This window comes from Gekko japonicus, unplaced genomic scaffold (assembly GCF_001447785.1).
Source record: "Gekko japonicus isolate JY-2015 unplaced genomic scaffold, Gekko_japonicus_V1.1 scaffold2647, whole genome shotgun sequence".
In the NCBI taxonomy this organism is placed as follows: Eukaryota; Metazoa; Chordata; class Lepidosauria; order Squamata; family Gekkonidae; genus Gekko; species Gekko japonicus.
This window is the reverse complement of record NW_015169865.1, coordinates 76,358-97,069: the sequence shown is the minus strand read 5'-3', so window position 1 is coordinate 97,069 and position 20,712 is coordinate 76,358. Positions and strand designations below refer to the sequence as shown.

Below are 20,712 nucleotides of genomic sequence, written 5' to 3'. Positions count from 1 at the left end.
AGACACGGCTAGCCCTCTGCAATGTCTTACTTGTGTGAGACCCAGGCAGGAACCACAAGCAGCCATTCTCCTTGGTGGCATTTTCCAGGGCAATCCAGAGACCAACAACCCTGCCCAACGGTTCCGTGTGCAGGAAGGTGGCGTCTTGATGGGGTGTCACTGAAAGCAACAGAGGAGACACACAAAAAACAAATTATGCTATTTATTTAAAACATTTATTAGCTGCCTTTGTTTCCTCACGGAGCTCAAGATATAGCTTACAATGTAAACAATTTAGGACTGCTTTAATCAAGGTAAAAATAAGCTAAAGTTTCCCCTTTCTTGAAAGCCAGTCAAATCCGATTCTAGGGAGCAGTTCTCTTCTCCATTTCCGAGCCGAACAGCCAGCACTGTTCAAAGACATCTCCATGGTCATGTGGCCGGCATGGCTAGATGCCGAGGCACACAGAACACTGTTACCTTCCCCCTGAAGTTTATCTACTTGCAGTTTCTTGCTTTCGAACTGCTAGATTGGCAGGAGCTGGGGCCAGAGACAAGAGCTCACTCTGTCACAAAGCACTCGGGTCTTCACCACCGAGCCACCACGGCCTTTAATCAGATGCAGTCCTAAATAACACCGTCTTCAGCTGCCTCCTGAAGACTGAAAGGGGGAGGGCAGGCGCTCCTCCCTGGGGATGTTGCTCCGTAATTGCGGGGCTGCCACTGAAAAGGCCCCATCTCTTGTACCCACCCAAACAAGCATCTTTAATTGGTGGGACAGTCAGGAGGGCCTCTCCCTGTGACCTTAATTCCTGGCCAGGAACATATGGGAGAAGACAGGCCTTATGGAGAAGGCAGGCCTTATGGTGACCCTTTAAGGCAGGGGTGTCGAACTCATTTGTTATGAGGGCCGGGTCTAACATGAATGAGACCTTGTTGGTATGTGTCATAAAAGGTAATGCCAGGTAGCGGAGGTATGAATGAATTTTATTGTTACAGCGCATAGCCAGCAATTATAAAAAACCATAGAAGTAACTTACAATAACCAAATGGTAAAACTACCTTAAAAACAACAAGGTTACTAAGGAACAACATTATGCAGTCATTTTGATAACTAAAACCAGACTTAGGAATGGTAACGGAGGTATAAACTTTATAAAGGACACAAACACAAAGGGTTTTTTTTACTTAAAATAAAAACATGTTTAAAACATTAGCACTCTTACAATATTTTGTTTATTTAACGGTGTCTGATAACTGACACTTCTTGCTCTGAATTATTGCAACAAAATGTCTGCGCTGTTGCAATCCTGAGTATGCTGTTCAGGTGTGTATCTGTAAGCTGCAAACCTACGATGACGCAGCAGCAGCAGCAGAACTGGAAGAAGAAGCAGAAGACAGCCAGTTCCACTGCGGGCCTGATAGAAGCCCTCCAGGGGCCTGATCCGGCCCCCGGGCTGCATGTTTGACACCCCTGCTTTAAGGCAAGAGATGGTCAGAGGTGGTTTGGCCATTGTCTGTCTCTGCATCACAACACTGGGTTTCCTTGGTGGTCACCAGTGTTCCCTCTAAGCCAAGTTAGTGTGAGCTAGCTCACAGTTTTTTAGCCTCCAGCTCACACATTTTCGTCTTAGCCCAGGAAGGATGGCCCCAGAGCAAACTAATTTATGCAGCTGCCAAATCACTCACTCACTACTTTAATGCCAGTAGCTCACAAAGTAGAATTTTTGCTCACAAGACCCCACAGCTTAGAAGGGAACATTGGTGGTCACCCGTCCAAATGCTGACCAGGGCCAGCCCTGCTTAGCTTCCAAGATCTGATGAGACCGGGCTAGCCTGGGCCATCCAGGTTTGAGCAGGCCATGCTGGGCTTCAAATATGGCCTCGTTTTTTCAAGACACACACAACATACTCAGAATGCTAGCTTTCAGGCTGCGTTCCAGTTAACACTGGAACCATTTACACTGCATCGGGTTGGATTCTTCGATCAGTTCCTCTAGCAGAGGCACTTTCTCCTGGCAGAAGGTGAGAGGAGGGGGAGCACTGTATCTGGTTACACGCTTCAGATCCATCCATCACAGGAAAGTGCCTGTGCTAGCAAAACAGATCAAGATCCGGGGGTCATTTTGTAGGAAAAGAGGTGCAGGAGCTCATTTACATCAGAAATCATTTCGGGGGGGATCGCAGTCCCCCCGGGTGAGGTACGGGGGGCGGGGCACATGACGAAGCCCCGCCCCCTGCTTCCGGCCGCCCCGCTTCCGGCCCTCATTCAGCCAGGAGGAGGCAGGAGAAGAGGGAGGGTAAGTTGCTTCCTCCCTGCCTCTCCCCACCCCTCCCTGGGTAGAGCTTTCTTGCACTCCCACCGGCCTTGCAGGTCCACCGCCGGGCCCCTCATGGGGCTCGGCAGTGGAGCTGCAAGGCCGGCGGTGGCGGTTGGGGGGCGGGGTGTGTGGCCTTATGACACACTTCCGGTGATGTCAGGGGGTGTGGCATATGCTAATGAGTTATGCTAATGAGTCCCCCTAGCTCTTTTTCTATGAAACGAACCCTGATTTACATAACTCATTTGCATATGCCACTCCCCCTGACAAAGGGCATGTTTAGAATGCCTTTCTCTCCCTTCCCCATCTGGGGAAGAGAAAGAAAGGCATTTAAATCCCCCCAGGTGGGGGCGGGGGGCTCTGCAGGCCTTCCCTGGCCTGTCCACCTGCACAGGAATGGGCCAGGAATGGTGGGGGGGGCACCCCGGGCTCCTTACTGCCAGAGCGCCACTCTGCGGCGCTCCTGCAGGAAATGACCCTCTGTCAAGATCTAACTTATTGTCTTTACAGAGCCACCAACATCACTGAACAAAAGATCCACAGTGGGGAAGCCTGTGACTCCTTTATTTAATTCACTTGTACTCTGTCTTCCTCCCCAATGGGGAACCCAAAGTGGCTTACATTGTTCTCCTGCCCTCCATTTTATCCTCACAACAACCCTGTGAGGTAGGTTAGGCTGAGAGACTGTGACTGGGCCAAGGTCACCCAGTGAGCTCCCATAGCACGAGTGGGGTTTCGAACCCTGGTTTCTCAGATCCTAGCCTGACACTCTTAACCACTACACCACCACACTGGCTCTCTTGTACAGCCAAGCCACCAACTATGCAAAAAGTGTTTGGAATTCCTGGCACCCAAAGATGCTGAGATGCCACATTCTTGCAGAAAGGGACAACTTGGCAATCCTGGAACGCAACTACTGGCTATTGCCTAGGGCACGCAAAGGGTGACCTTACACAGAGCACACCTGGGAATGAAACCGATACACAATTATGTAATCTATGAGATTGCATGGGGGGGGGGCACTGTATCTGTTTACATGCTTCAGATTCCCAAAAAGGCAATGAGGCAGGGAGAGAAACAAAGCATCAGTAAGCGTTTGAAGCTCGGTAATGGGTAGGCTACTGAATTTGAACTTTCCGTACAGACTTGTAAGGGAAAGTCAATCGCAAAGGTTATAAGTTGATTCTCAAACAAAAAGCATGATGTACGACTAGAAAAAGAGCGAGGATAAAAAGCTCTGGTTTTCCTACGTAGATAACGGGGTGACAGGCAGACCTTGGGGGTGGCAGTGCAGGAAAGCTGCAGAACTGAACTCCCTGAGATCCTCACCTTGCTTATATAAAACAAATTAAAGCAAGTTTCAGTTGCATGTCGTTGCTTACAAGAACTCTTTGCAGACTTCGAAACAGGGGAATAATTGCTCCCTCTAATCTGTGGAGTCTTGTGAGCAAAAATTCTACTTCAAGAGGGAATTAGATAAGCTTATGGAACAGAGGTCCATCAGTGGCTATTAGCCACAAGGTATAGATAGGAACTCTCAGGCTGGGGCAAGTGATGCTCTGTATTCTTGGTGCTTGGGGGGGGGGGCAATAGTGGGAGGGCTTCTAGTGTCCTGGCCCCACTGCTGGGCCTCCTGATGGCCCCTGGTATTTTTGGCCACTGTGTGATAAGAGTGTTGGACTAGATGGGCCACTGGCCTGATCCAACATTGGCTTCCCTTATGTTCTTATGTACTTTGTGAGCTCCTGGCATTAAAGTTGTGAGCAAGCGATTTGGGTACTGCATAAATTAGTTTGCTCTGGAGCCCTCCTTCCTGAGCTAAGGCAAAAATGCATGAGCCAGAGGCTACAAAACTGTGAGCTAGCTCACGCTAACTCAGCTTAGAGGGAACACAGGAAGGGAGCCGGATCAGGGGCAGTGCCCGCCCCTCCCACGTGATAATGCATTCGCTAGAATGCCTGCCCAACAGCTGCTTATTTATTTACTTCATTTATACCTCACTTTTCTCCCCAGAGGGGAACTAAAGTGGCATACATTGTTCTCTCCTCCACTGTATCCTCACAACAACCCTGTGAGGTAGGTTAGGCCGAGAGGGTGTGACTGGCTTAAGGCCACCCAGCAAGCTTCCATGGCAGAGTGTGGGTTCAAACCTGGGTCTCCCAGATCCTAGACCAACGCTCTCAACCACTATACTCCTCTGGCTACGTGCCTGTACAATTGCATGCCCATACGATTCTTCCCAGGAGATCGGGAGCATCCACATATGCAGTCTCTCGACATGAATTCCCCTGAATACCCGGAGGCTGGAAGAGGTCAGACCCTGCTGTAGCAATCCCTCTTATTGTTTGTTCCCCTTCCCTTAGAAAGGGGGAAAGGGCTAAGCCATGTAAAGGGACCCGTAGACTGCCTTACAGTGAGTATTTGCAATGAAGGGCTGGAGTGAAAGCTAGTGTAATGAGCAACGCCCTCCTCCACAGGATCCTTGTCGCTGATAATATTGCAGTCACCCAGAGGGCACTGGCTGAGCAAGAGGTGGTGCAAGAACAGAATACCACTTCTTCTGTTACCGTGGGGTTCGAACTTTCCACCTTCAGGGCACCCTTCTGGAGAGGAGCCCTGGCTCAGCATTAGAGCTTCCGCCCAGCCCTGAAGCCTTTCCAACAGAAATGTGTCAACGGAGGGAGAAACAATTAAAGCAGGTCAGAGGCCAAACTCACCAGGGATGAATCCGCCTTAGGCTGTGGATGAGCAGTGTGAGGGAAGCAGTGGGGCAGGAGGGCTGCTGTCTATACACAACAGGGCCTTTTTGGTGGTGGTGCCGGAGCTTTGGAATATAGTCACCCAGGCTATCTATTTAGCACTATTCTCCAAAGCATATATGGCCACTGGCAGGGGATAGGGATTGTTAGGTTCTAGGTTGGGAAACTCCTGGAGATTAGGGGGTGGAGCCTGGGGAGGACAGGGACCTCAATGGAGGACATAATGCCACAGAGTCCACCCTCCAAAGCAGCCATTTTCTCCAGGGGAACTGATCTCTGTATTCTGGAGGTGAGCTGGAATTCTGGGGGATCCTCAGCTCTCACCTGGCGCTGGCAACCCTTTTTTACTTTTATAGATGCATGTTTGTGTGTGTGCGTCTATACACACACACAGAGAGAGTCTATATCGACTGCTATTTTAAGTTTTGCAACATTTTAATGTTGATTTCTATTTTCTGTATTTTCTTTCTGTATTTTCTTATGTTGCCTGGAAATTTTTTTTTTTAAGATGGGGCATTTTCATGGAACCCATCTTCCTTAACCTGCAGCCCCTGTTGCCAGACAGCCACAAGGGTTGTTGCTTCTCAGCACTGTTGTTTTTGTGAATTCAGGTGTCACCAGAAACTGCATTTCATGCAAACTGTGGTTCACAAGGCAGCTACAGACCCAGCGTGAATGAATGTCTGTAGTAGCTCTGAGCAGGGGTCATTTCGTAGAAAAAGAGCTAGGGGGACTCATTAGCATAACTCATTAGCATATGCCACACCCCCTGACATCACCGGAAGTGTGTCCTCCCCACAGCCGGCTGCGACCTCCAGCGGGCACCAGCAGGGAGCTCCAGGCCCCGCCCTCCCGCACCTCACCCGGGGGGATGGCGTCCCCCCGCGTCCCCCCCCCAAATGACCCCTGGCTCTGAGCCAATGAGTGGTTAAGAGTGGCAGACTCTAATCTGGAGAACCAGGCCTGATTCCCAACTCCTCCTCCACATGCAGCCTGCTGGGTGACCTTGGGCCAGTCACAGTTCTCTCAGAACTCTCTCAGCCTCATCTGCCTCACAAGGTGCCCGTTGTGGGGAGAGGATGAAGTTCCCAGGCAATGCTCCCTCTAGGCTGTGGAGCCCTGTGAGCAAAAATTCTACTTTGTGAGCTACTGTCATTAATGTTGTGAGCAAGCGATTTAGCTGCTGCCTAGATTAGTTTGGTCTGGAGCCGTCCTTCCTAAGCTAAGACAAAAATGTGTGAGCCGGAGGCTAAAAAACTGTGCGCTAGCTCACACTAACTCAGCTTAGAGGGAACACTGTTCCCAGGCCCAACATGGCTGCTGGCGGGGGGCTCCAGGGTCTATCCAGGGATCTTATGGAGTGCGTGCAAAGTGCGCATGCTGCGATGACATCACCCAGAAGTCACGTCACCAGCAACAGGGGGGTGATGCTCTAGTTTTGGGGCAAAACTCTATGGTTTGACCCCAATTTTACCAGAGAGTTTTGCCCCAAAACTAGAGCATCACCCCCCTGATGCTGGCGACATGATGACATCATTTCCGAGTGACGTCATTATGTGATGTTCGGGGGCATTTGCAGGTGGGGTTTCCCCCCGCTGGCCAGCTGGCTGGTGGCAAAAAGGGGCCCACAAAAGTGGGGGGACCCCCGCCCAGACCAAGGGCCTGGCAACCCTAGGAGAGGAAGGGAAAGTGAATGTAAGTTGCTTTGAGATTCCTTAAGGTAGAGGGGGGAAAGGTAAAGGTGAAGGTTTCCCTGGCGGTGCTCATCTCCGTTTCCAAGCCGAAGAGCCAGCGCTGTCCAAAGACGTTTCCGTGGTCATGTGGCCGGCATGACTAGACGCCGAGGCGCACGGAACGCTGTTACCTTCCCATCGAAGAGGGACCTATTTATCTACTTGCAATTTCTCGCTTTCGAACTGCTAGGCTGGCAGGAGAAAATCAGGGTATAAAACCCTGCTCTTTTCCTTCTCATGGGGCCAACTTCTCCCCTCTGTCCCCTTCTATAAAGAAGTTCGGAGGGTGTTTGGCTAGTCTTGGGCTTTCTCGGCGGCTGCCCCACTGTTCTAGAATGGGCCCATCAGTGTTCGTAAGACCGGTCTCCTCCCTGTTCCCTCTAAGCTGTGCGCGTGAGCAGCCACTCATTAACACAGGAAGCTCCACTTGGCAGCAATCTGGAGCCACACGGGGTCTCGCACTGCCCACGGCCCATCTCCAGATCACAGCAGTCATATTCTGTTCAGGATGTAAACTGCGCCGCTCATTGGGGGGGAAATTAGAGGAAACATAAGGTCTCCTCCCTCTCTCAGTTCCGTAAGGCTCGTAAAAGCTTTTTTGGGAAGTCTTTGACTGAGGCCCTTCGGGATCTGCAGTATATCTCTGTGATGTGTCCGGATGTTAAGCTGGTATTAACTAGTGTACAGTTTTACGATACATTGTTATTTTAATTAGGTGTTTTTCCGGTTAGTAGTATATATACTAGGGGCCATGGTGGCTCCGAGGTTAAGACGCTGCGCTGCAGACCAAAAGGTCTGTAGCTCGGCAGTTTGAGACCCGAGTGCTGCGTGACGGAGTGAGCTCCCGTCTCTGGCCCCAGCTCCTGCCAATCTAGCAGTTTGAAAGCAAGAAATTGCAAGTAGATAAATTGGCACCGCTTCGGTGGGAAGGGAACAGCGTTCCGTGCGCCTTGGCGTTTAGTCATGCCGGCCTCATGACCATGGAAACGTCTTCGGACAGCGCTGGCTCTTTGGCTTGGAAACGGAGATGAGCACCACCCCCTAGAGCTGGATTCGACTGGCTTTCGAGGAAGGGAAAACTTTCGTATATATACTGTCTGTGTCTCTGTGGACAAAGGCAGTCCAAAAGTAATTTTAAAGCTCAAATGAATAAATAAATCTTAGGCCTAGAATACCAAACGGTGTGTGGTAGGATCCAGTATGGATTTTAGTTCTCAATAAAGCAAAACAGAAGACTCACCTTCACCACCAATGTGAGGCTGCTGTTTGAGACAGAGAGAGAAGAAAGAAACATTATACTGGGGGCGGGGGGAGACTCACAAACCTCATTCCATTTTTTTAAAAAGACAGCTATGCTGACAGTACCTTGAAGATATACATACTCTGTACCACCACAGGGCTCTCAAGGCCAATTTTCCTTGCCAGGGCCTGTAAAGCATCAGAAGAATGGCAAGAGGTCTTAAATTTTCTGCCTAGCTACCGAGGGAGACAATTTAAGGAGCATCCGTCTCCGGTTCAAAAACTCCTTGTCTCCTCATTTTATAGCTACAGGAGACACTTTTGGCTGTTCTTCACTCACCTGTACTTTGGAGGCGTGAGTCACTTGCTTGAAGACAACATCAGAGGCATGTAATGCTGCATGAAAGAAGGCAGAAGAGGGCATTTCGTTCCCCAAAGGGGGAAATTTTTGATGAAGGAAGAGAGATGAAATCAGAGACAAGAAAACATCAATGAAAATCCCACTCCAGCTTTGCTTTGTCCCTTCGCAAAGTCTTTACACACCACCAGGGGTCATTTCGTAGAAAAAGAGGTGCAGGAGCTCATTAGCATAACTCATTTGCATAACTCATTTGCATATGCCACAACCCCTGACAAAACTGGAAGTGTGTCAGAAGACAACACCCACTGGACTGTTTTGGATCGCTAGCTATTGGGGGGGACGGGACGTGCAGATCTGTCCTCGCAGAGGAGGGAGAGCTTGTACCTGAATAAAACTTGGTCTTAAAGGTGCCGCTGGACTGTTTTGGACTGGGGGGGGCTCTGCAACTTACCTGGCTGCTTCTTGCTCTGACTGAGGGCTGCTGGGAGCAGTGGGTGGGGCTTGTTGCTGGGCTCTTTACTGCTGGAGCTCCGCTCCTGTGTGCTCCTGCAGGAAATGACCCCTGCACACCACCCATTGTTAAACACTTGCTAGTCTCCTTAATGTTCTGCCTCCTCAGGTTCCTTTCAGGAAGGCTTGCCAACCTTTAGGTGGTAGCTGGAGAACTTCTGAAATTAGAAGTGATCTCCGGGCAACAGAGATCAGTTCCCCTGGAGGAAATGGCCACTTTGGAAGGTGGACTCTCTGGGCCTTGTACCCTGTCTGAGGCCCCGGCCCCTCCCCAAACCCCCCCTCCTCAGGCTCCACCCCAAAATCTCCAGGTAATTCCTAACCCAGAGCTAGCAACCCTACTTTCAGAGAACGAGCATGCTATAAACGTAAACTGGAGGAGCAGCCATGACCCCTAGGAGGCGCAATTCTCAGAGGAACTCATGGGAATTTTAGTCCTCTGTGAGGTCTGTCAGAAATCGCTTGTAACGCCCCGCCCCCCCGACTATACCCAGGAGTTCCTTGGGGCAAGACTCGACAATTAATTTTATCTGCTCACTTCATTTATACTCCAGCTTCCTCCCCAGTGGGGACCCAAGGTGGTCGAAGTAATTCTCCTCGCCTCCATTTTATCCTCACAACTAGGGTTGCCAGGTCTGGGTTGGGAAATACCTGGAGACTTTGGGGGTGGAGCCGGGAGAGGGCGGGGTTTGGGGAGGGGAGGGGCCTCGGCACGGTAGAGTCCCATAGAGTCCACCCTTCAAAGCAGCCCCTTTCTCCGGGGCAGCTGATCTCTGTCAGTTGGGGATGAGTTGTAAAAGCGGGAGATCCCCAGGCCCCACCTGGAAGCTGGCAACCCTACTCACAATAACTCTGTGAGGTAGGTTAGGAGAAGAATGTGTGACCAGCCCGAGGGGGTCACCCAGCAAACTTCCCTGGCAGAGTGGCTCACTAAAACAAGGGCTGCCACCTAAGGGTTGGGGGAAATCTGGAGATTTGGGGGTGGAGCCTGAAGAAATTTGGGTTTGGAGAGGGGAGGGACTTCAATGCCATAGACTCCACTTTCCAAAGTGGCCATTTTCGCCAGGTAAACTGATCTCTGTTGCCCGGATAGGGTTTCCAGGTCCTTCCTGGCAATCGGCAGGGGATGGGGGGGGGACTTACCAGGAGCAGCAGGGAGGCCCATCCAATGTACAGCGACGTGCCCACATCGCTGCCCATGTGACCCGGGAGTGACATCATCACATCAGGGATGTTGGGGCGACGCTCTGGTATTTGGGCAAAAACTCTAAGGTAAATGTGGATTCTACCATAGAGTTTTTGCCCAGGTACCAGAACGCCACCCCAATGTCCTAGATGTGCTGACATCACTTCTGAGTCATGTGGGCAGTGACATGGACACGTTGCTGCATGTTGGATCTCCCTCTTATTCAGGGTAGGTTCCCCCCGCTGGCCAGCTCATCGGCAGTGGAGAGTTGGGGCTTGGCAGCGGGGGACCCCCGCCGCCATTGGGGAGGGGGGTCTGGCAACCGTATGCCTGGAGATAAGTTGAAATAGCGGGGTATCTCCAGCCACTAGCTGTTTTCTTCATTGTCTGCATCCTTCTCGTGATCTCTCTCTTGTTTCTACACTACCTGGAGGCTTGCAACCCTATCTAAAACAGTAAAGGTAAAGGTAAAGGTTCCCTTGCTCGAAAGCCAGTCGAATCCGACTCTAGGGTTGCGGTGCTCATCTCCGTTTCAAAGCCGAAGAGCCAGCGCTGTCCAAAGACGTTTCCGTGGTCATGTGGCCGGCATGACTAAACACCAAGGCGCACGGAACGCTGTTACCTTCCCACCGAAGTGGTCCCTATTTATCTTGCTTTCGAACTGCTAGGTTGGCAGGAGCTGGAACTAGAGACAGGAGCTCACCCCGTCTTGCGGCACCCGGGTCTTGAACTGCTGAACTACTGACCTTCCACAGCCTGCAGTTCAGCGTCTTAACCACTTGAGCCACCGCAGCTCCCTATATCTAAAACAGTATCAAGCTTAATAAACAGTATAAAGTTTGAATATAGCTGCATGCTACCCAGAAGGGGCCTTTTTGAAATCCGAAGGAAACACCAGATAACTTACAATTCAATTTAGAAAATCTAGTGCTTGTTGTTAGAAGGGAGGACTGACTTTGATTTTTTTAATAACACCGTTTAATCAAAACAGCCCCGGGGGAGGGGGAGAAAATTGAAGCGTTCCTCTGATTTCACAACCTCACTGATTAAAATTTATCTTCACCAGTCCGTCAGGTAATCTCACGGATTTGTTGTGGGGATCAAATGGAGGAGAGGAGAATTAGGTGAACTGCTCTGGATCCTCACTGCAGAGAAAGGCAAGACTCCAAATAAAGTAAATAAAAGAGAATGTGTTTGCTGATTAACCTGCCAATTAGAGCTCCCCCCCACATAGGGTTTAAATCAGCTTGAAATCCCCCATTAATAGATTACATCAATCAGGCCTTCAGAAAAGAGAGAAGAATAAATATGTCTTTTTAAAAAAATAATAATCTTTGTTGATGCACTCAAGTTCTCTCTAAAGCTTTTGAACCGAAAGCTAAATATGCTTCAGATGTGCTCATCCAGATGACAGAATCATCATCTGGTTTGTGTTATCCAGCTCAAGAGGGTGAGTTACTGTGAGGGCATCACCTATTAAACAGATGGCAGGGATTGTTTGCTTGCTTCCTACTCCCCCCCCCCCAGTGCCCCTGAGGCTTTGAATCCTGCATTTTGTTGTTGTTCAGTCCCACAGTCGAGTCCGACTCTTCCCGACCCCATGGACCAGATCACGCCAGGCCTTCCGGAGGTTTGCTCAATTTCATGTTCGTTGCATCGATGACACTGTCTAACCATCTCATCCTTTGCCGTCCCCTTCTTCTTGTACCTTCAATCTTTCCCAGCATCAGGGTCTTCTCCAGTGAGGGCTCCCTTCTCATTGGGTGGCCAAAGTATTTGAGCTTCAGCTTCATTATCTGGCCTTCCAGGGAACAGTCAGGGTTGGTTTCTTTTAGGATTGACTGATTTGATCTTCTTGCAGTCCAAGGGACTCTCAAGAGTCTTCTCCAGCACCAGAGTTCAAAAGAATCTACTCTCGCAGCCATACATGACTACTGGGAATACCATTGCTTTGACCATGCGGACTTTTGTTGGCAGGGTGATGTCTCTACCGTCCCCCGCAGCAGGGATCCTGTAAAGAGCTGCAGATCCCCCGCCGGCATTTGGTAAGCCTACACAGCTCTCCTCTGCTGCTGGGAGCAGACATACTGGAGCTGCAGGATCAGCTCCAGGCTTGCAAAATGAACAGAAGATCTTTGCACAGAGGATAATCACAGGATGACTGAAAGAACCAGGCTAGAGCAAAGCAGCCACCGGCCATATTAAGGTAAAGGTTCCCTTGCTCGAAAGCCAGTCGAATCCGACTCTAGGGTTGCGGTGCTTATCTCCGTTTCAAAGCCGAAGAGCCAGCGCTGTCCGAAGACGTTTCCGTGGTCATGTGGCCGGCATGACTAAACACCAAGGAGCACGGAACGCTGTTACCTTCCCACCGAAGTGGTACCTATTTATCTACTTGCAATTTCTTGCTTTCGAACTGCTAGGTTGGCAGGAGCTGGAACTAGAGACGGGAGCTCACTCCGTCACGCGGCACACTCGGGTCTCGAACTGCTGAACTACCGACCTTCCACAGCCTGCAGTTCAGCGTCTTAACCACTTGAGCCACCGCAGCTCCATATTGCAGTTGCCTTATTCCAAGTCAGACTGCTGGCCATCTAGCTCAGTATTGTCTACTCTGACTGGCCTCAGTTCTCCAGGTTCTTGGGCAGAGAAAGGCCTTTCACATATGGTTACTATTGAGGTTAACTGGTGTGGTTAGCCCAGTCACCATTAGTTAGCAGAGTGCTTAAAATAAAGCTACAAACGCAGCAGGTTACTCAACTTACAAAGCTACACAGAGCCACACTGCAAGTTTAGAAGAGAGATACTCCTCTCTTTATTGGAGAAGTACACTTTGGATAGGAAAGAGCAGAGACAGGATAGAGTACTAACTTACTGGCTAAAGGATGGAGGCAGATGGAGAGAGGCCCATCTGCCTCATGGTGCCAAGAGAGGACCGCATGTCCCTCTCTTGGTGTGTCCAGGAAGAGAGCAAGTCTTCATTCAGAGGGAGAGAGAAGCAGGAAAGGGAAATTGGTCCCTGAGAACACAATCTGCATTTTAAAGAGGACAGCGGCAGAAGTGTAAAGACAGGAAGAAAGGTCAGTGTGCCCGTCTAGCCGTCTAGCCTCTCTTGCCACTCAGTCTGGAGGTCTGAGACAGGGGACGTCGCATCTGGAACTTCCAACAGTTCCCAGGCTGCAGCCGGCAACCCCCAGGAGTAATAAAGGGGCAGGGCCTGGTGCACCAGTGTCATGCCAGCATGCTGACATCACTTCCAGTAAAAAACAGAAGTGCCATGATGGGACATTCTAGGATTTACAGAAACTCTATGATCAATCCATGGAGTTTTGCAAACCCTAGTGTACCATGATGTCACTTCTGGGTTTTTACTGGAAGTGATGTCATCGTGATGCCTGCTTGTGACACAATCCCCCCTCCCTTTCCTTCTGCTGGCATATCAGCGTATAGCTATAGTCTACTATAGCAAGCCCACTTTCCCAGCACCTGCTAATTGAGATGCTTCAACAAGGTATGCCAGAGACTCGGACCTTCTGCACATAAAAGCAAGTGCTCTCCCATGGAGCACAGTCCATAACAAGCAATGTATTTGCAACATGCATTAACTCCTTTATAGAAAACAGTGCTCACCGCCGCACCCCCTCTTTGAGATACCACCATTGTTCATACTTGCCATGGCCAATTTTGTTAATAGATTTGTCCTTCGGTACCAGAAAATCCCCTAAAACAACAACAACAACAACAAAATCTGAATTAAAAGGGTATCACAGAACGAAAAGATTAGAATATTTATGTTGTAGCGTCCTTGGGAGTGGAGGTCTGTAAAGCAGAACTGACGTTCATACCGGTGGTTTTCTAGTTGGAAGTCTGGCTCAGATCATTACCAGGGGAGAAATAAGTTCTAACTCAGATGTGTCAAACTCGTTTGTTACAAGGGTTGGATCTGACATAAACGTCACTTGGCCGGGCCATGTGTGCCGTAAAATGTAATGCCAGGTATCGGAGATATAAACTGTATAAAGGACAGCAGATCATAGGCTCCAAGTTGGTGTGTCCTCACTGCAAGGCCCCCTAGGATGGGAGGGGGGGTGCAAAGGAAAACCCACATGGGCGGACTGGAGAGCCAGCGGTGCAGCACGAGGCAGACGCTCCCACGAGGCTTGACTGCTGTAGATGAGGTTGTCCCGCCGTGCTGAAGCCACAATCGGAGTGGCTCCGCCCACTCTACTCACTGAGCAGTCTCCTGTTCCCTCCCTCACGCCAGTTGCTTGCGGGCCGCATAAGAGCCCCGGACAGGCTGGTTCCGGGCCCCGGGCCTTATGTTTGACACCCCAGTTCTAACTCTTCCCGGAGACTGGACTTGGAGAAGCCATCTGATGGAGAGGAAGCCAAATTACATACCGTATCGTATTAAGAATTTCAGGGACTACTGAAAGAGGAGATCATCTGCTCGAATGCTTCCCCCCACACCCCCGAAATCAAAAACTCCCTCCTTGGGAAAAACTAGCGTGCCAGGAAGAATAGCTCAGTGTGTGTTTGTGTGTGTGTGTGTAAAGTTCCGTCAAGTGGCAGCTGACTTATGACAGAGGTGTTCTGCCATTGCCTGCATCTGCGTAGCGACTCCGGACTTCCTTCATAGTCTCCCATTCAAATACTAAGCAGAGTCGATCCCGCTTAGCTAACCGAGATCTGGAGATCATGCTAGTCTAGCTATCCAGGTCAGGGCAGAGTAGTCCTAACTTAGCCTTTCGCCAGATGCACTCATTTTCTTTGTGCTGAATTTCCCCCCCCCCTAAAATGAGGTCACCCCCCTGCAGTCACAAGTGATCGAGTTCAAGCAGCAGCAGATGATGCTTTCGAACGTGTAGACGTGTTTCTTAATAACCCACTACTCTCAGTCTTACCTATGCTGCATATCACAGGCTCCAAAGTTGCCCGCCTGTGTGTTTTCAGGCATACACTTCTCTCTTCTTCAAAGCAGAGAGCCACCTCTGGCTTTTCCCTGCTTCTTCAATGCAGGAGAGACTTCAGAAGAGCCCAGGAAACATCACGTTAAGGTCAGCAGGGAACACCAGTTGGAAACTGCTGCTTCTTAGAGGAAGAAGCTCAGTTGGACTCTCCCAACGTTTTACGATTGCACCCAGCCACCCCACGGCAGCCATTTTGTGGTGCCACCGACAGCTATCGAGTCACAGCTGACTTATGGTGACCCCGTTAAGGGTTTTGAAGGCCAGAGACGTCCAGAGTTGGTTTGCCACGGCCTGCCTCTGCGTCGCATCCCTGGACGTCCTTGGTGGTCTCCCATCCGAGTACTAACTAGAGCTGACCCTGCTTAGCTTCTGAGATCTGATGAGATTGGGCTAGCCTGGGCCGTCCAGGTCAGGGCATGGTACCCACTACCCACAGGCTCATCAGGGCTGGAGACCCTTCTTGCATATGGCCCATTCGATAGGGTGTTGGTCACAGCACTGTGGAAGGAAGGAGTACCTTTTCTCCCTGTGCCCACAATTTCCCTGATTAAAAAATGCCCCCTGATGTCAGGTAGCCCTGTCATAGGTTTGGAATGTGGAGGGGTGCCCTCCCGTTTTCGGTCTCAGCTCTCCCTGGCTCACCAGCTGTTTGCTATCTTATGCTTGACCTTGTAGATGCTCCAGCTGCAGTTTTACTCGGCTGGGAAAGTTAACGGCTTTTGCTTTGCCTGCTTGCTTTGCCCGCCCGCGCGAGATGTATCCATAGGCTCATGCTTACCGGGGGGATGTTTGATTCTAGTATAAGTCAGAGGCCCTAGTATTGGCAGCCATTCCTGACACAAGCTGTACACGTGCCTCTAGTACTGGATTTACCAATAAACAGTTATCTTCTCATGAAGCCCTGTGTTGAGTAACCTGACTAAGGACCCTGACACTTCGCTACTTATAGGCCAAGTTAGGGGAAAACAGTTCCCATATTATGCCTAGATTCAAGTCCAAGATCATCTTAGAGACCAACAATATTTGGGGGGCAGTGTTCCCTCTAAGGTGAGTTAGTGTGAGCTAGCTCACAGTGTTTTTAGCCTCTGGCGCACACATGTTTGCCTTAGCTCAGGAAGGATAGCTCTAGAGCAAACTAATTTATGCAGCAGGCAAATAATTTGCTCACAACTTTAATGCCAGTAGCTCACAAAGTAGAAATTTTGCTCACAAGACTCCACAGCTTAGAGGGAGCATTGGTCCTGATCCCCATCTCCCTCCGGGGGGGGGGGCGCGCTTTGAGCCCTCCCCCAAACATATTGGGATTTCCAGTCACAGAACTCCAGATGTCATGCATAGTTTGATCTGGAATCCTATCAGACAAGTTCTGATGTCCTTCCGCTGGTTATTTTCTCTGCCTCAGTTCCAATCTCTGTAAAATGGGAATACAAATGACTCTTGAGGATGGGAAAGGTTTGAAAGCCACAAACAGTCATGACGATTATGATGATAATGGTGAAAGGGTTCTAAACTAGTTTCTGCAGCACTACCTAACTGCTGTGCGCATCACTAGGGTTAAATTAAACATTTTTACCTTTCTCGTCAAAAACACCTTTTTCAAAGAAGAACCTGATTTTGTCTCCACTGGTTAGGAAATATTCCGCACTTCCCTGTGGGAGATGAAACACAAAGCTGCCTTCACAAACATCAGAATTCCTTATTTCAAAAGCTCTTGCAACAGCTAAAAGACTTGACAGATTATTTTCATGGCATTTGGTTTTCATTAGATGCTTGAAGTGCATCCACAGATGGCAAACGCAGACACACAACAGATACACAAATAAACAGTTGGGCCAAAAGACTGTAAATGCAAGGAGTTCAGGCTATGACATTTCCATGCAGAGCTCAAAGGCGTATGAGATAAGCACAGTGATCATTCACAATGCTAATCGGGGGTTATCTTAGCTTTGATCATTGCACAGCTACAGTGGGAGAGGAAACCTCATTATTCATTGAATGCTAAATGAATATAAATCAAATCTACTTATACATTCTTAGGCATGTTAGTGGTTTGCAGAGGAAACAAGAATGGGCTCTCGTAGACTGAAAGCTTGATCTAGGACGAAGCTTTCACAGACTAGAACCCATGTCATCAAATGCTTGAAGCATCTCCAGCTGGTGGGAAAGAAACTGTAAAGAGGAGGTTTGAAAAGGCCACAAGAAGGAATAGGGTCATGCCATTTCTCCATGAGATTTGACCTGTCACAGCCCAGTTGCATTCCGTAGATCTTTGGCCTCACTGTTTAAATTTTTTCTTTCTGTAGATATGTATTTCTCACTGCCAACTGCTGACAACAGAACATAGGAACAGCCCTGCTGGGTCAGACGAGGTCCCTCGAGTGTAATCCATCATCTTGTTTCACACAATGGCTAGTCAAATGACCCCAGAAAGCCCAGAAGCAAGGCATGAAAGCCTTGTGCTTCCATTTGGCATCCATGGCCAACAGCCATGGATGGCTCTCTTCTCCCTACATTTGTCCTCTCCCTGTCTAAGCTACTGACCACCGCCAAATCTTGTGGCAGTGAGTTCCATGAGTTAGTTTTTACTTTGAATGAAGAAGTACTTTAGTTTGTCTGTCCCAATTGTAGGGTGACATGTTTCCCCCCCAGTTGTTGGGTTGTTTTTTAACTATGAATCAACATAGATTCGAGTAGCCATGTTGGTCTGAAGCAACAGAACAGAGTTCGAGTCCAGCAGCACCTTTAAGATCAACAGAGTTTAATTCTGGGTCTAAGCTTTCATGTGTATCTTGAATAAAACTGTGTTGGTCTTTGCCGCTGGACTCAAACTTTGTTCTCTGAATTAATGTGCTTTGGATCGCAGCACTGTATTTTGGAACTAAGGATTTGATCATGATGTGGACAGGTTGGAGGATATCTTTACCGAAAAACGGGATGCAGTGTTCCCTCTAAGCTGAGTCAGTGTGAGCTAGCTCACAGTTTTCGTAGCCTCCAGCTCACAGATTTTTGTTTTAGCTCAGGAAGGATGGCTCCAGAGCAAACTAATTTATGCAGTAGCTTGCTCACAACTTTGATGCCACTAGCTCACAAAGTAGAATTTTTGCTCATAAGATTCCACAGCTTAGAGCAGTGATGGCGAACCTTTTAGAGAACGAGTGCCCAAACTGCGACCCAAAACCCACTTATTTATCGCAAAGTGCCAACACGGCAATTTAACCTGGATACTGAGGTTTTACTTTAGAAAAAACAACTCATACATTAACTTAAGATGATCCAAACAAAGTAAGGAAAGCAATCCCAAATGCTTTCATTGACTTAAAATTATTTGGCAGAGAATTCGACACTTTAATGATGGTCTGGGCCTGGCTGGGGCGATGGTACGCGTGCCCACAGAGAGGGCTCTCAGTGCCACCTCTGGCACCCGTGCCATAGGTTCGCCACCACTGGCTTAGAGGGAGCATTACAAGCATTTGAAATAAAAGAAAGAAGTAAATCAATTACCTGCATCTTTTTTTCCACATGAGGCCAGCGTGGCAGAAAACAGAAGCATTGTTTGCCTTCAAAACAAACTTTCTTTATAAAGAAGAAGGGCGGTCTTGGATTTGACTCTCAGCTTTTGTTTGCTATGAATGCTCAACGAGGCGGCTGAAGTTGGTTGCTTATTTCCAATTCCTTATTCAAATCTCCTTAGAAACACAGGCCTCTTGGAGGCACCCCAATAGAGGCTTGTGGCGCCAGAACCAGTGTTTGGACTGGGCACTGCTGTATGTCTCCTTGCAGGGGACAGTCTCCAGAGCACGGGGATGTGTCACTGGGGGGGGTCCCAAAGATTTTTGGGGGGTGCAGCATGGCCCCAATGTCTGCCTGTGTGATTGTCCTGGGGGCACCTCACTTTGGAGCGACTGGCACAAGAACCGGGCTTTGGACCAGGAAGTGCCGTATGTCCCCTTGAATGGGAGGGTCCCCTGAAGCTGGGGTGTATATGACGTGGTGGTCCCAACCTTATTTTGGGGTGTAAAGCACAAGCGGCCAAACCAGTTCCTTATTCAAATCTCCTTAGAAACACAGGCCTCTTGGAGGCACCCCAATAGAGGCTTGTGGCGCCAGAACCAGTGTTTGGACCGGGCACTGCTGTATGTCTCCTTGCAGGGGACAGTCTCGAAATTGTGGGGATGTGTCACTTGGGATGTGTCCCCTGAACGTGGGGGTGTATGACATATGGTGGTCGAGACTTTATTTTGGTGTTCAGAGCTTTCAAACTCTCCTCAGTGTTTTTGGTTGAATCCATGAATAAATCACAAATAAATAATGAATAAGGAACCGGGAATAAGGAACCAACTTCAGCTTCCTTGCTTACTGAAAGAACTAGGAATCTGGTCAAGTGACCCTGAGGAATGGGGGGAACTGCCCCAAAGCGCCACAAAGTTGGGTGCATATTGCTTACGGTCAGTGGACAAACAAAGCAGCTCCCATGGTTCACCTTTTACAGAGTCCCACCAGAAGCCTTTTTACCTAGTGAATCAGCATTCATGGTTATTAATGAATTTATCTTCATTAAATATCACACTGTATACTAGGGTTGCCAGCCTCCAGGTGGGGCCTGGGGATCTCCCGCTTTGACAACTGCTCTCCAGCCGACAGAGATCAGTTCCCCCTGGAGAAAATGGCTGCCTTGGAGGGTGGACTCTGTGGCCTTGTGCCATCCTGAGGCCCCTCCGCTCCCCCAACCCTGTCCTCTCCCGGATCCACCCCCAAAGTCTCCAGGTATTTTCCAGCCCAGACCCGGCAACCCTACTGTATACTATGTAATACATATATTACACAAGCATTCCATGTATTTATTTACTTCACTTATATACCCCACCTTTCTCCCCAGTGAGTACCCAAAGTGGTTTACGTCGTTCTCTTCTCCTCCATCTTTACCCACACAACAGCCCTGTGAGGTAAGTGTAATGTATTCAATAGCTGCCATTGAATGCATGATGTATGTGAAACATCTAATTGACTTGCCATGTTGAGCTTCGTCCTGGGCTAGGATCCAAATCCATCCAATCGCATTGCTAGCCCAGGAAGCACCTAGCCAATCACTTTACAGCAAGCTCCCTGAGCGGGAACATCTGTGATTGGTCCTTATATGAACAACTGTATTGGTTGGTATTTGTATAGTGGGTGTGGCTACATTAGCCGGGAGAGTTTAAAAGCAGGACAACTGCAATGTAAAAGCTGATCCGTGTTGGAGCTGTGTTCAAGTTGAAGAATAAAGTTGTGTTCTTGCCGAATCACTCTCCGACTTAACAGTAAGTTAGGCTTAACTTACAGTAAGTTAGGCTGAGAGAGTGTGACTGGCCTAAAGTTACCCGGCAGACTTCCATGGCATGAGTGGGGATTTGAACCTGGGTCTTGTGGATTGGTTTGTGTGTTGTATTCTTCAGTGACGGCATTTGGGGTGGTGCAGGAGGAGGGGCCCCAAGACTATATTTTGTCCTTTGTCTCACTGCGTCAGCTAAGGCTGCCATGGGATGGAATGTGTGGGTTGCCCTCAGGGGTCGTTTCATAGAAAAAGAGCTAGGGGAACTCATTAGCATATGCCACACCCCCTGACATCACCGGAAGTGTGTCATAAGGCCACACCCCCTGACATCACCGGAAGTGTGTCA

The 20,712-nt window shown here is 49.3% G+C and overlaps 1 protein-coding gene across 1 annotated transcript in view; it reads right to left on the bottom strand.

The window, feature by feature from the left end:
* The window catches only part of PHYHD1 (phytanoyl-CoA dioxygenase domain containing 1), a 41,334-nt gene that overhangs the window by 14,754 nt on the left and 5,868 nt on the right, over nt 1–20,712 (bottom strand). The window contains exons 3-8 of the mRNA XM_015417420.1: nt 16,629–16,704; nt 13,759–13,806; nt 8,372–8,427; nt 8,158–8,220; nt 8,033–8,054; nt 31–159 (exon numbers count right to left, since the gene is read on the bottom strand). Of these exons, the coding sequence (XP_015272906.1) occupies nt 31–159; nt 8,033–8,054; nt 8,158–8,220; nt 8,372–8,427; nt 13,759–13,806; nt 16,629–16,704 (394 nt within the window). The remainder of the gene's footprint in view (nt 1–30; nt 160–8,032; nt 8,055–8,157; nt 8,221–8,371; nt 8,428–13,758; nt 13,807–16,628; nt 16,705–20,712) is intronic.